Genomic DNA, 13,999 nt, shown 5'->3' on the forward strand with positions numbered 1-13,999 from the left:
CCACGCTCCTGGCTTAGGCCCTCATTATTTCTTGTTTAGCACCTTCGGGTGGGCCTCCAGTCCAGTCCCATCCAATGGAGTCACCACATTGCTGGCAATATTACTTTTCTAGGCTCCCCATGCCTAACAGGACTGCGCTCACCTGCGCAGTCCAGGATGGTTAAAAACACAGGCTTCAATGTGTCAACCCCAACTCAGTAAGATTCTGAACTGACTGTCTCAGAACAGAGTCGCATGCAGTCAGGAAGAAGTCCAGGGAGGGGCCCAACTGAGATTCTGCAAATGCAGGACCCATGAAAATTGGCAGATCATCCCACTGGACAACAGCCCTCCCTTTGTTTTTCTCTGTATGTGGCTATTTTTGTTTTGGGGATGCAGTCAGTACACAGGGATTTGCACCTTTAGAAAATGATACTAACAAAAATCAGCCAAAATACTAGCAGTGCCATGTGTGTCTTCACCCCCAGGAAATGACCCATAACGCATGATATGCAAATGAGACCAAAAGTAGTCTGTATCTCATCCAAAAACATAGGTATGTGTGATAAATCCCAAGAGCTATTGTGGGAGTTGTTGGCAACTGATGAGGGACTGTAAAAGAGAAAACCCAGATTTAAACAGGCCTTTCTTAAAAAACAGTAATATTTCTTTTGGAGAAGGGAGTATTACAGCCACTAAGAATGTCGGTGGAGGCCTCCCTGGTGGCGCAAGGGGTTGAGGACAGCACTGTGGGGCTCTCTGCAGCCTCTGCAGCATGAATTCAACCCCCGGCCAGGTAGCTACTACCCACATGGCCATGGCGCAACGGACCTTTCCTGACTCGCCCGCTGCTCCCCTCAGCAGAGAACTTTGGTCAAGCTGCCTGTTATGTTCCCTGCTCTGTCTCTGGTGAATCCTCTCACCTCCCACACTTCTGGCCTGTACCCCAGTTGCTGTAATCATAAATAAATAAATCATTTTTTTTTAAGATTTATTTATTTATACAAGCACTGGGTACAGTCAGAAGCGCGGGAGGGTGAGAGAATTCACCAGAGCCAGAGCAGGGAGCAGAGCAGGCAGAGGGACCGAGGTACACTGCTGAGGGGAGCAGCGGGCGGCAGGAGAGGTCTGCGCGCCATGTGGGACCCTCCTCCAGTGTCCGGGAGCAGCCGGGGATCGAACAGGCGCTGCAGAGGCTGCGGGCAGCTTCGCAACCCAGTGCTCAACCGCTGTGCCACCAGGGAGGCCCTAAATAAATCTTTAAAAAAAAAAAAAAAAGAAATAAAGAAATTCCCTTCTCTAGGTGTGGATTAAACATGTCCCATGAAAACAGAAGTCAACAAGTGACCTAAGCCGTTTAAGATGGTCACAGCTGCCCAGACAATAAAAAGGGTCCAGAATACATGATCATGACGTCTGGGGGACTCAAGGTGGACCTTTCACATGCGGCTGTGCAGTGGGAAACATATAATTTGGCAGCTCGTTCCCACAAGAGTTTCTCACTGGTGGGGTTCAAGAGAATCTGGAAAGGTCAGCCACGCCCATTGGGCCGCCCCCCTGCCAAAGTAAACACACCCACGTGTCGACCCGATTTAAGGGAGTAAGTCCTAGCTCTCGGGGTTTGGTGGGGTAGGTGTCACGACGGCTGGTGAAAACACGGCATCGTAGTTTTACCTTGGCCGGTCACGTGCGCCGCCAAGCCTCCCTGAGCTGGGTCAGAGCGTCCCGGGTGGGTATTATGCCACCCTCCTTAGGGGCGGCCGCGACTATCCATCCCGCGCGGGCGGCGCCGACGGTCCCGGTCCCGCGAGAGCGCCGGGCTGGGAGGAGGGCTCGCCGTGCTCCTCCCCCTGGCAGGGTTCACCCGGCGCCCAGCCTACGCCGGACCGGGAGTTCGCCCTCCATGACCGGCCTCGTCCTCACGCCCGGACGACCTCAGCGGGCGGCAGTTTCAGCGCCCAGGCGCTCCTGGCCGGCCCGAACCCGGAGCCCGGAAGCCGCGCGCCGCCGACCGCCATGAGCGGCTCCCTGCGGCCGGGTTCCAGCAGCTGGCGGCGGGCGGCCACCCTGATGCTGGCGGCGGGCTGGACGCGCCCGAGCCCGGCCGCGGCGTCGCCGCCCGCCGAGGGCTTCCGGGTGCTGCTGCTGCAGCGCTCCTCGCGCCAAGGCTTCATGCCCGGGGCGCACGTCTTCCCGGGGGGCGTGCTGGACGCGGCCGACCGCTCGGCCGAATGGCTGCGCCTCTTCGCGCCGAACCACCGGCCGCCGCGCTTCGGCCTGGGCCCGTCGCCGCCCTCGCGCGCCGCCTTCCCGGTGCTGCCCGACGTCGCCGACGGGGACCCCGCGGCGCTGCCCGATGACGTCGCCTTTCGTATCTGCGCCATCCGCGAGACCTTCGAGGAGGCGGGCGTGCTGCTGCTGCGGCCCAGAGACTCCCCGCCCGCCGCGCCCGTGCTGGGCCGCCCCCTCGAGCAGACGCCGGGCCTGGAAGCCTGGCGCGCCCGCGTCCGCAAGGACCCGCGCCACTTCCTGCACCTGTGCGCCGACCTTGACTGCACGCCCGACATCTGGGCCCTGCACGATTGGAGCTCTTGGCTCACGCCCTTCACACGCTTGGGCCTCCGCCGCTTCGACACTGCCTTCTACCTGTGCTGCCTGCAGCAGCCTCCCCCTGTCTACCCAGACGCGGCCGAGGTGGTGGGCTGCCAGGTAGGGCGTCCTCACCGCGGCCGCGGAGTAGGGCATCACGGGAGCCCCAGAATGAGGACCGCGACTGGTGGCCAAGGCCCATCAGGGTCCTCTGAATACAACACACTTAGAGAGACTAGGTTCACATCCTCAGGGTCATACAAAGTGGGTGGGCATGGGAACCAGGGGGGGGTCAAGGACCGCACGTTGGTGAAGTCCACCCTGCTTTCCTTGGCTCCTTGGCTTTACAGCCCCAGGGCCATTGGCATGTCTTCTCCCTTGGTTGCCCCTGCGGTCCCCTACGGAGATTCCTGGTGACTGCGGAGCCTGATCAGGTGCTGCTTCTGGTTCAAGCACTTCAGACCCAACCTCATTTCATCCCTACAGCCATTTATTTGTCTTTCCTCTTCGAATTGCTTCTTGGCCTTTTGGCTAAGATCAACTGTAGTATCTTTCCTTTTCGAATATACTGTGTATGATTTAAACTTTTTGAATTTATCAAGACCTGCTTGATGGCCATTGATGGCCACAAACATATCTTGGAGAATTTTCTCGAAAAAAGAATGTGTATGGAGTGCTTGTGAAAATACCTTTGAGGTTAAACTCGTTGATAATGTCTTTCAGGTCTTTATGTCCTTTACTTGTTCCATGAAATACTGAGAGAGGAATGCTGGAATCTTCAGTGATTTACTGGATTTATCTTTTTCTCTTTTCATTTTTATCAGGTTTTTTGCTCATGTATTTTGAAGCTTCCTTGTAAAGTGCTGTGCATACATGTAGGACTGTTAAAGATTTGAAGGATTGACCTTTTCATTATTAGGAAATAACCTTTAACTCTGATAATATTATGAATTATGAAACCTGAAGTTTACTCTGATACTAGTATAGTCATATTAGTCTAGCAATGGGGTAGTGTATTTTTTCCATCCTTCACTTTAACGTGTCTTTTAACGTGTGTTTCTTTGTAGGCAGCAACATAGTCTTCCTTTTTTTTTAATCCAATGACAATTTCTGCCTTTTAATTGTATTTAGATAATTTATATTTAATATTATTGATTAGATCAGATTAAAATCCACCATCTTTCTATTAGTTTTTTAATCTGTCCCATTTGTTCTCCCACTTTTTCTTTTCCTGAATTCTTTTAGCTTATTTGCACAAGCCCTGTTTTATCTCCATTGTTGACTTGCACTTCTTTGTGGTTGCTCTAGAGTTTGCAATTTTTTACACTTCATATATATAGTTAGAACTTTATAATAACAAATTTCCACTTCTCTGTGCCTCTCTCCCCCATTTTATGATATTGTTTCCATACCTTTGACTTTTATTTCTGTTAGAAACTAGAATACCAGAACCATGAAAATGAGGGGGAAATGTCTTTTATGTTTCCTTACATATACACATACTATCTTATCAGTCTTTATTCCATTATACAGATTTATAGATTTAAATCTGTAGATTTGTATCTTTCTGCCTAAAAAACTTACTAGTGCTCGCATGTCACATCTTCTGATTGTGAAAATATTGTCTAAAAAATATTTTGTTTTGATTTATCTTTTGAAAGCTATTTTGGCTGGGTATAGAATTCTAGGATAACAGTAATGAAAGGTGTTTTGTTATCTGCATAATTGTCCATTAGGAAGTCTGCTTTTAACTCTTTGTTCCTCTCTATAAAATTTGGGGGGGGGGTTGGTGTGTATGGCTACTTTAGATATTTCCTCTTCATTGTTGGTGTTTGGCAATTTGATTATGATACACGTGGTTTCTTCTTTATTTCTCCAAACATTTTTCACCTTTCCCTAGTTTTGGACTACAAGGTAACATCCCATGGGTTCATTTTTTAAATATTTTTTTCGTCTCTGTGCTTTATTTTGAATAGATTCTATTGCTATTTTTAAGTTTTTCCTCTCCAAAATAAAATGCAATCTACTGTAAATACCATCCAGTATAATTTGCATTTCAGGTATTTTTCATCTCTACAAGTTCCTTCCGTCTAGTTCTTTTTTTTTTTTTAAATAAAAGATTGATTTGGGCTCCCCCAGTGGTGCAGCGGTTGAGTGCTGGGTTGCGAAGCTGCCAGTAGCCTCTGCAGTGCCAGTTCGATCCCCGGCCACCAGGTGAGGCTCCCACACGGTGCGCAGACCTCTCCTGCCGTGCCCGGTGCTCCCCTCAGCATTGTATTTCGTCAGTCTGTCCTGCTCCCCGCTCTGACTCTGGTGAATTCTCTCACCCTCCCATGCTTCTGACTGTACCCAGTGCTTGTATAAATAAAAAGATCAATCTTTAAAAAAAAAAAGATTGATTTATACAAGCACTGGGACAGTCAGAAGTGTGGGAGGGTGAGAGAATTCACCAGAGCCAGAGCGGGGAACAGAAGAGGCAGACTGATGAAGTACACTGCTGAGGGGAGCCGCGGGCGCAGCAGGAGAGGTCTGTGTGCCATGTGGGACCCTTGCTGGCGGCCGGGGATCGAACTGGTGCTGCAGAGGCTGCGGGCAGCTTCGCAGCCCAGCGCACAACCACTGCGCCTCCGGGGAGGCCCTCCATCTAGTTATTTTTTAACATTTTCTGTTTCTCTCATGTTTTCTTTATATCTTTGAGCCAATGTAACAGATTTATAGTACTGTACCAGGTTTTAATGGATTTTCATAATGTCATAATTTCAATGTCATTTCATAATTTCTGGGCCTGTTCCTGTTGACTGATTTTTCATCTCACTATGAGTCACATTTTCCTGGTTTGTCATAGGTCTTGAAATTTTGATTAGATGTTAAGTATTGTGATTTTATGTTGATTATTGCACTTTATTATATTCCTTTAAAGAATATTAGACTTTTCCTGGTGGAAAGTTGAGTTACTGCAAATTAACTTGATGCTTTTGAGTTTAAGGGTTTAGAGTAGGTGTATAGTAGTTTTCATTGTAGGAGTAATTCATTTTTTTAATCTTCCTTTTTTTAAATATTTTTTATTTTTATTTTTTTTATTAAAGATTTATTTTTATTTATTTCTACAAGCACTGGGTACAGTCAGGAGTGCGGGAGGGTGAGAGAATTCACCAGAGCCAGAGCAGGGAGCAGAGCAGGCAGAAGGACCGAAGTACACTGCTGAGAGGAGCAGCGGGCGGCAGGAGAGGTCTGCGCGCCATGTGGGACCCTCCCTCTGGTGGCCGGGGAGCAGCTGGGGATCGAACTGGCACTGTAGAGGCTGCAGGCAGCTTCGCAAGCTGCGCCACTGGGGAGGCCCAATATTTTTTATTTTTAAATAAAATTTTTTTCTTACATTGTTTTAGTCCCCACAGTTCTCCTGCCACCATATCACCTATGAACCATCACCATATTCCCTTGTGTTCATCCCTCCCCTGTTTTGCTCTCTCCTCCCCCTCTGCTGTATGCCTCAGTTCTATGGTCAGCTTGTTTGACTTTTTCTTGACCTTTCGGTTGGCTTCTCCATATTCCACCTATAAGTAAGTTCATCCAGTATTTATCTTTTTCTTTCTAGGACTTATTTAGCTGCTGTGTGGCCATCCTGGGGTCTACTGAATATCATTTATATTTACCATGACACTCTCCACTATTGTTGGAGGAAATTAGAAAAATTCCTGTCCCTAGATGAGCCCTGGAAATTGTTAGTCTTGAAGTCCCAGGTTATTGTCCTTTTCTCAGGAATCACTGTTTTCCGGTGTCACGTAGTTTCACCTCTTGATGTATATAAATTAGTGTTTAGCAAAGACTGAAGGGCACCCTCTACAGATTATATTCTCAGGTATACTGCCTTCCAATTCTAGCCTGTATGGGCCATCTCAAACTCTGATCTGTGTCTCCTCAACTCAGTAAAAACCCTAGACTCTGATTAGGTTCTCCTTTCTTGTGCTTCAGCCTGGGAATTACCTTGAGACAGAAAGCCTGGGTAATAGTTGTACTCACTTCATTTTCCCTTTCTCACAAATTCTACATTTTCAGTGTCTGAAAATGGTAATGTCACAGATTTTGTCCACCTCTCTGTTGTTTATATTGTGATGGAAGATGGTAATTATAGTTCTTCAGGCTGAAAGAGGAGGTTCCAGTAAAAAATTCTTAAACTCTTCTACATTAGTGGGTTTCAACTGGGAATATGCCCATCCCAACCCTGAATATATTTGGCAATGTCTGGATACACTTTTGGTTGTTAATATTGGGGGCTACCTAGCCTGGGTAGATCCCAGGGATGCTGCTAAGCAACCTTCAGTGCATAGGACAACCTCTCACAACAAAGTATTGTTTGCCTAAAGTGTTTATATATCAAGGTGTGGAAACAGGAAATTTAGAGTGGTCACCACCCTCCCAACTCCTTGCAAAGTCTGAAACTCAGAATTTCTAGAGGAAAGACTGAGAATATTTATGTAATGTATTTAGAGCAGTGCTTTATAGGCAATGAGTAATTGATACATGATAAATTATTTTCACTGATGATCTAGACTAATCTGGACAGGTTGAAATAAGTGGGTTGGAATCTGTCACTTAACCCTTTATCTTATTCCTATCACTCAACTCACATAGAATTGAGCAAGCAGAATGCTATGGAAAAAATTTATGGATTGTGTGGTCCTTTGAGACCAGAGCTCTCTTTCTCAAAATGCAGCCTTTGCCTACTTCAGAATAATCTGAGATACTTGTTAAACATAAATTGCTTAACACATAGATTAAAGTTTTAGCAGGTTTATCAGTGGATGTTTAAGCACATATAATCTTGCTTGTGACCTTCAGCCTATGGCCCATCTAAGGCAGAGGTAAATTTTAACTCTCTGGGTTTGGGAATGGGTATTGGTTTCCTCCAGTTTAAGAGTGGGTTTTTAATAGACCAGTGAAAGAAAGACCTTTTGGGATTATTCCATATTCATTGAATCAGCTGTTTTTATCAAACTGTATATGGAAGGCAGGCTTAGAAAGGAGCGCAGGTCACAGCAGTGAGGACACTTAAGTTATTGATAAATGGGCAAATACTATCTGGTTGATTCCCTGCAGTTACTACATATACCTCTGTGTGATAGTCAGCCCTTTGACCTTCCAGAAAGTTCCTATTACCCCTGTGCTTTTACCCATATTGTTGACATGTAACACAGATCACACTATTTTGCTTATTAAAGACCTCAGAAAGCCTTAGTCTTGTCTATCACCACATTCTTATGACCTCACCAAGACACTCATTTATGAAAGGAGCAAATGGGCACCAAATTCTCAATCTCCTGCCATGAGTTTACATTTCAGCATCTTCCTTTGGAGTGACCAGCACTATCTTGCCTTCTTAGCATCTCCTTCCTTTATGCTGAACAGTTCTCACAGGCCAACCCTTGCAGATCTCTCCTGTTTCTCTAGATCAGTATCCCAATAAATCAGCCTCTTTTTTTTTTTTCAAATTTTTATTTTATTTATTTGTTTGATGGTTTGTTTATATATGCACTGAGTACAGTCAGAAGCACGGGAGGGTGAGAGAATTCACCAGAGCCAGAGCAGGGAACAGAGCAGGCAGAAGGACTGAAGTACACTGCTGAGGGGAGCAGCGGGCGGCAGGAGAGGTCTGCGCGCCATGTGGGACCCTCCTCCAGTGGCCGGGGAGCAGCTGGGGATCGAACTGGTGCTGCAGAGGCTGCGGGCAGCTTCACAACCCAGCGCTCAACCGCTGCGCCACCGGGGAGGCCCTAAATCAGCCTCTTTAAGGGAATCAACTCACCCAATCTTTCTACCCAATTTTTTCATGTTATCTCAGAGGAATATAGCAAGGTACACTATGAATTAATTTTATATCTTTAATTAGTCCTTAGGTATTGTTCTAACAGTCTCAAATCTTGCATTGTCTATGGAATAAACCTTAGGAAATCCTATCTTTTTCTTCCACAGTGGTCATCTCCATCAGAGGCAGTCGAAAATTTCATATCAAAAGAAATTTGGTTGGCCCCACCACAATTCTATGAAATAAGAAGACTTGAAAATTTTGCCTCTTTCTCTGACTTGCACGAATTTTGTTTGAATCAGGCATTGGAAGGGGTGCAAAGATTTCTGCCGATCACATTATTAACAGCTGATGGGATGGTCCAGCTTTTACCAGGTAAATCGCTAAAGCATGATGCTTGTGTCAGTATTCACATTTAACTTTTTAATTATTCACATTTAAGGAACTGTATGGCAGTATTGTCTAACACCAAGACATGAGTTACAGTCTGTGTTTTATACTCTAAGACAGTATTAATTAAATAAAGTCAAAACATATAAAGTATCCATGGTATTTTTATAAAGAGTTCTGAATAAATCACTATAAATAATATGCATGTACATATGTAAATATAGTTCTTAAACTGACAGATTTCTTTCTCACATTATCTTGCTTTTTTACATTTTAATTTTGAATTATGAGAGCATGTAAATTGTTAAGTTATTTGAATTAGGGAGTTTGTAGGTGGTCTGTTTTAGGGTGAGCACAGGATGGAGCATTTGTGACAACTTGGAGTGGACTTTGTGACCTATCTTACTTCATAGCTACCTGTCTTCATTCTCAGTGATATTTGTCACTCAGCCTATGGATAGAAAGTTTAGCAGTTTTGATGTATAAATGATAATTCTTCCAATGTAATCTTAAAATTATTGGAGCAGCCCTTAATGAAACATCAAAAATTAGATGGGTATATGATGATTTATGTTTACATTGACTATGTTACAGTCATGAACTAGAAGAAAAGTTGCAGATTGTGATGAAAACAATACTGGTCCTCAATATTATGTGCCCAAAGAAATTCTTTTTTTTTTTAAGATTTATTTATTTTTATACAAGAACTGGGGTACAGGCCAGATGCACGGGAGGGTGAGAGGATTCACCAGAGACAGAGGGGAACAGAACAGGCAGAATGACCGAAATACACTGCTGAGGAGAGCAGTGGACGAGACAGGAGAGGTTTGCTTCACCATGTGGGATGCTCACCAGGATCGAAGCTGCGCTACAGAGGCTGTTGACAGCTTCAAAGTGCAGTGCTCAACCCCTGCACCACCAGGGAGGCCCGCCAAAGAAATTCTTGACTGGGAGTATAACAATGGGGGGAGGGAGCTTATTAAAAACAAAAACAAAAAAAGAAATGTAAGCTCATAAAGTTAGATTATTTAATGTAAAGTTAGGGTTATTAACTAGGTTAGTTTCAAATCCATGAAATAGAAAATAAAGACTGATTTGTATATTGCTAATATATTGGAATGCTTTATAAAGTAATGCTTTATGGAATTAAAATATTTTTCAGGAGACGAACTGTACTTAGAAGACTCAAAGTTTTTAGAAGAACTTATATCCACTGAAAAAAAGAATGAAGAAATCATGAAAGCAGGCAAAAAATTTCACCGATTAGTGATATACAGTCGCCATCTTTATGGCATCTATGTGACTGTTCAGTCAAAGTATAAACATGTTTATCCCAAGAACTACATAGTAAATAAGAGCCAACTATAGACAACAGCTTTGTCAGGCAGCCTACTTGAAGTCTTCCTAATAAATAATGAAGATAGACTGGACTTTTGTGAAACTTAAGGTATTTTGTGCCTATAAAAGTTATAGTACAGTCTTTCATTTTTCAAGTGTACTTTCATATCAAGAGTTCTCTTGTTTATTTTATTCTTTAAACCTTAGAATATGCCACAAGTATAAAGTATTAATGATCTTGTTACCACTCTCCCCCAAAAATTCAGTGTTCCCACTATTGTTTCATTATCTCAAAAGTTTAAATAAAATGACCTGCTATTATCTTTTTTTTTTTTAAAGATTGATTTATTCATGCATACAAGAGCCGGGGTACAGGCCAGATGGACGGAAGGGTGAGGATTCACCAGACAGAGCAGGGAGCAGAACAGGCAGAAGGACTGCTGAAGGGAACAACGGGTGAGACAGGAGAGGTCTGCCACACCACGTGGATATCTCCCTGGCCGGCCGGTATCTAACCCACGCTGCAGAGACTGCAGACAGCTTCACAGCACTGTGCTCAACCGACTGCGCCACCTGGGAGGCCCCTACCATTATCTTCTTCTTCTTTTTTTTTTTTTAAAGATTTATTTATTTATTTATACAAGCACTGGGTACAGTCAGAAGCGCAGGAGGGTGAGAGAATTCACCAGAGTCAGAGAGGAGAGCAGAGCAGGCAGACTGACGAAGTACACTGCTGAGGGGAGCAGCGGGCGGCAGGAGAGGTCTGCACGGCAGGAGAGATCTGCACGCCATGTGGGACCCTTGCCTGGTGGCCGGGGATCGAACCGGCGCTGCAGAGACTGCGGGCAGTTTCGCAACCCAGTGCTCAACCGCTGTGCCACCGGGGATGCCCCCCTGCCATTATTTTCTAACTGCCCAGTGTATTAACACTTCTCCTTGATATGCTTAGGGGGCTGATCCATGAATTCCTTAGATTTTCTGCTGGTATTAAGGGTGCCTGATTAGTAGACTGAGACAATCTTCAAATAACTATGTCATTATTTTCTTGTTAGGTGTTTAGCTTGATGATTAAGATCAATTATGTTTAAAAGCAAATGGCATTAGTTACTGGGCTTACCAAATTGGAGGTCTGTTTTAGTTAATATTTAAGGACATAATGGAGCCTTGAAAAAAGCTTTAATTATTTTTATTCTGGAATGTTAATACAAATTGGTTAGTGTTGTAATTAAATGTTTATATCTGTAATTTTTTTTTACCTCTTAAGAGGAATAGTGTTTAGGGCCTCCCTGGTGGCACAGGCGGTTGAGCGCCTCACTGTGAAGCTGTCCGCAGCCTCTGTAGCGCGGGTTTGATCCCGGCCGGCCAGTGAGAATCCCACATGGCGCGGCAGACCTCTCCTGTCTCTCCTGCTTCTCCCCTCAGCCTGCCTGTTCTATTCCCCAATCTGTCTCTGGTGAATCTTCTCACTCTCCCGCGCATCTTGCCTGTACCCCGGTTCTTGTATAAATAAATAAATCTTTAAAAAAAAGGAATAGTATTTATTGATTAAAGTTGCAAAATAGTTAAGACACCAATTCTATTTCACATCTTTTACTGTATTTTGTATATTGAGTGTACATAAAATATATTTCATTTTTCATGAAATGTCTTAGTTTTCCTACCTATAGAGGTGTTGATAAATAAAGTTTATGTGTATTATTTAATCCTGATTAAAGGAATACTTCCAGATCAATTATCAACCTGGGACACTGTTGCCTTTTAGGGGACATTTGGCATCTGAAAACAGTTTTGGTGGTTGTGACAGAGTTGTGGAAAGATAAAATCAAATATCCTACAATGCCCACAACTGCCCACAACCAAAAATTATCTGGCTAAGGTTGAGAAATTCTGATCTAGAATAAATCTATCTTCTTCAGCAAATGTTTCAAATGTGTAAAATTTGAGAACCACAGATACTGTTGGCATTCTAGCTGGCTTCTGAATGTATAGAAAGTTCTCCTTAATGACTTTTGGTCTTGGGCATAGTAATCTTTGTTATGGAAAACATTATAGCCAGAAGAGCCCTCAATGAACACCATGATTGTGCCTGTGACACAGCTGAGAAACAGATTTACACAACTAATAGCGTCTCAGCCAAGAGCAGAACCCAACTCCATGTGAAGCAAGTGACATCTGTTGCCAGTCCATAAAAGCAGAAATCTGAACACTTTGGCCCCCACTGCATCTTGGCATCACAGTTGCCAAGGAAATCACAATAGAAGCAAGACTGGGTGGAACAGTGCTTCGCTCACAGAGCAAGAACATTTCCAGTAGTAGACTCCAGGGCCACCTGGTCCCTCCCTGTCACTGACACAGGGCAGTTGGCCTGCACACACCTCTCTTACTGCAGTAGGTGGATCCTAGCTTTTCCCCACAGGGAACAGGTAGAGTAGTGGTCTTGGCGAGGTGCATGGGATGCACATGTGTGAGCAGAACAAAGGTGCACACGTTGAGTCTGAACCGGAAAAATTCCCATACAAGGTGACAAGTGCAGCACAGGCTGTGAGGCCTCTATCTCCCAGTGACAAACGGTTCCAGGTCCAAGGCCAAGAGAGGGTCCAGCCACTTTGTGGGTGACACTGCCTTTCCCAGTGCTCCGAACACAGTCCTTTTCACTGGAGTTATATATGCCTTTGGGTGATTTTAGGAGATGGTAATAAAGAAATGTTACTGGTTTTTCTTGCTAAAAGACATGTTTTGTTGCTGTTTTTAAATGTGAAAGAACCTTATCTCCCAAGAATTCCTTTTGGGAGACTGTCACATGATTTCCTACCTAAGGTGATAGCCCTACAACCCTTTCTTCCAGCCCAAAATATTAGGGCTGTCCTCTTGAGCTGAAAGAGTATGTTGTTTTAGAGCCCAATTTGCTAGTATTTCTCACATTTATTATAGGGTCTTTCTTACCTTGTGAAGGCCAGCTACCTGAGCCAATTCCTTTTCTCTACCTCTTCTTCTTCAACTCACTTTCTTGCCCATACTGATTTCCCTGTTTCATGCCATCCTGTCCAGGGCACAGCCAGGAAAATTTCTTTTCTACTGCTCTTTGCTCCCAATTAGTAACTGTTCCAGTCGTCTTTGTTAATTTCTTCCTTTTAACTGGGCTGTAGGTGTTAGTGTCTCTTAATACTTGTTCTCAGACCTTCTTCTCTCTTTGGATGATATAAGTGATTTCCAAGATACATCCTGGAAAATGAAATTGCTTGGCCTCCATATTCTCTTTTCCCTTTTCACTGGCTGGAATTGGTGGTAACTGGAGCAGCTGCCTTGAGCCCAGTGCTAAGCCAGATGTTGTGGCACAGCTGCCTGCCAGTTCTGGACTGCTTACCTCTTACTCGTTAAGTTAGAGAAAACTATACTTTTGTTTTATTTATTTTAGAATCTCCATTAAAACAGTTAATTTTGTTCCTAATCTTTATTTTTATCTTCTAAACACAGTCTTTTTTATATCAGAAACCTACCAGGTGTTCGAGCTAGAAATCTTAGTCATTCTTGATTCTTTCATTTCTATATCTAGGTGACTAACAAATCCTGTTGATTTTATTACTCACAGTTATCTTGAATCTCCCCTCTTCTGACCTCTACACTGTTACCAACTTAGTCTAAACCACATTCATCTCTTCCTACCAACAGAGCATCTTCCTTTAAATTGGGAAAGTGATCTTGACAGTGAACTGTAAATCACATCCTCACTGCCCCATTAAAATCCTTCAATGACATTTTTTCACACTTACAAACTAAGTGTACTATGGCAACAAGACCCCACAGTTCTCGCTGATCTCATGTAACCCTCTCCCAGTATACTCGCATCAGAAGGCTCATCATTGCTCCTTAACTACTCAAAATTTTTCCCACCTCAGAACT

The 13,999-nt window shown here is 44.1% G+C and overlaps 1 protein-coding gene across 1 annotated transcript; it reads left to right on the plus strand.

Moving 5' to 3' along the window:
• Positions 1-1,811: 1,811 nt before the first annotated feature.
• Positions 1,812-10,129, plus strand: NUDT19 (nudix hydrolase 19; the record flags this gene model as incomplete). The annotated part of the gene is made up of 3 exons (XM_084257597.1): positions 1,812-2,688; positions 8,539-8,746; positions 9,924-10,129. Exons 1-3 carry the CDS (start codon positions 1,996-1,998, stop codon positions 10,127-10,129), a joined length of 1,107 nt encoding a protein of 368 aa, XP_084113723.1. The 5' UTR covers positions 1,812-1,995.
• Between the last annotated feature and the right edge of the window lie 3,870 nt (positions 10,130-13,999).

Source organism: Talpa europaea (genome assembly GCF_964194135.1).
Source record: "Talpa europaea genome assembly, chromosome: 16".
In the NCBI taxonomy this organism is placed as follows: Eukaryota; Metazoa; Chordata; class Mammalia; order Eulipotyphla; family Talpidae; genus Talpa; species Talpa europaea.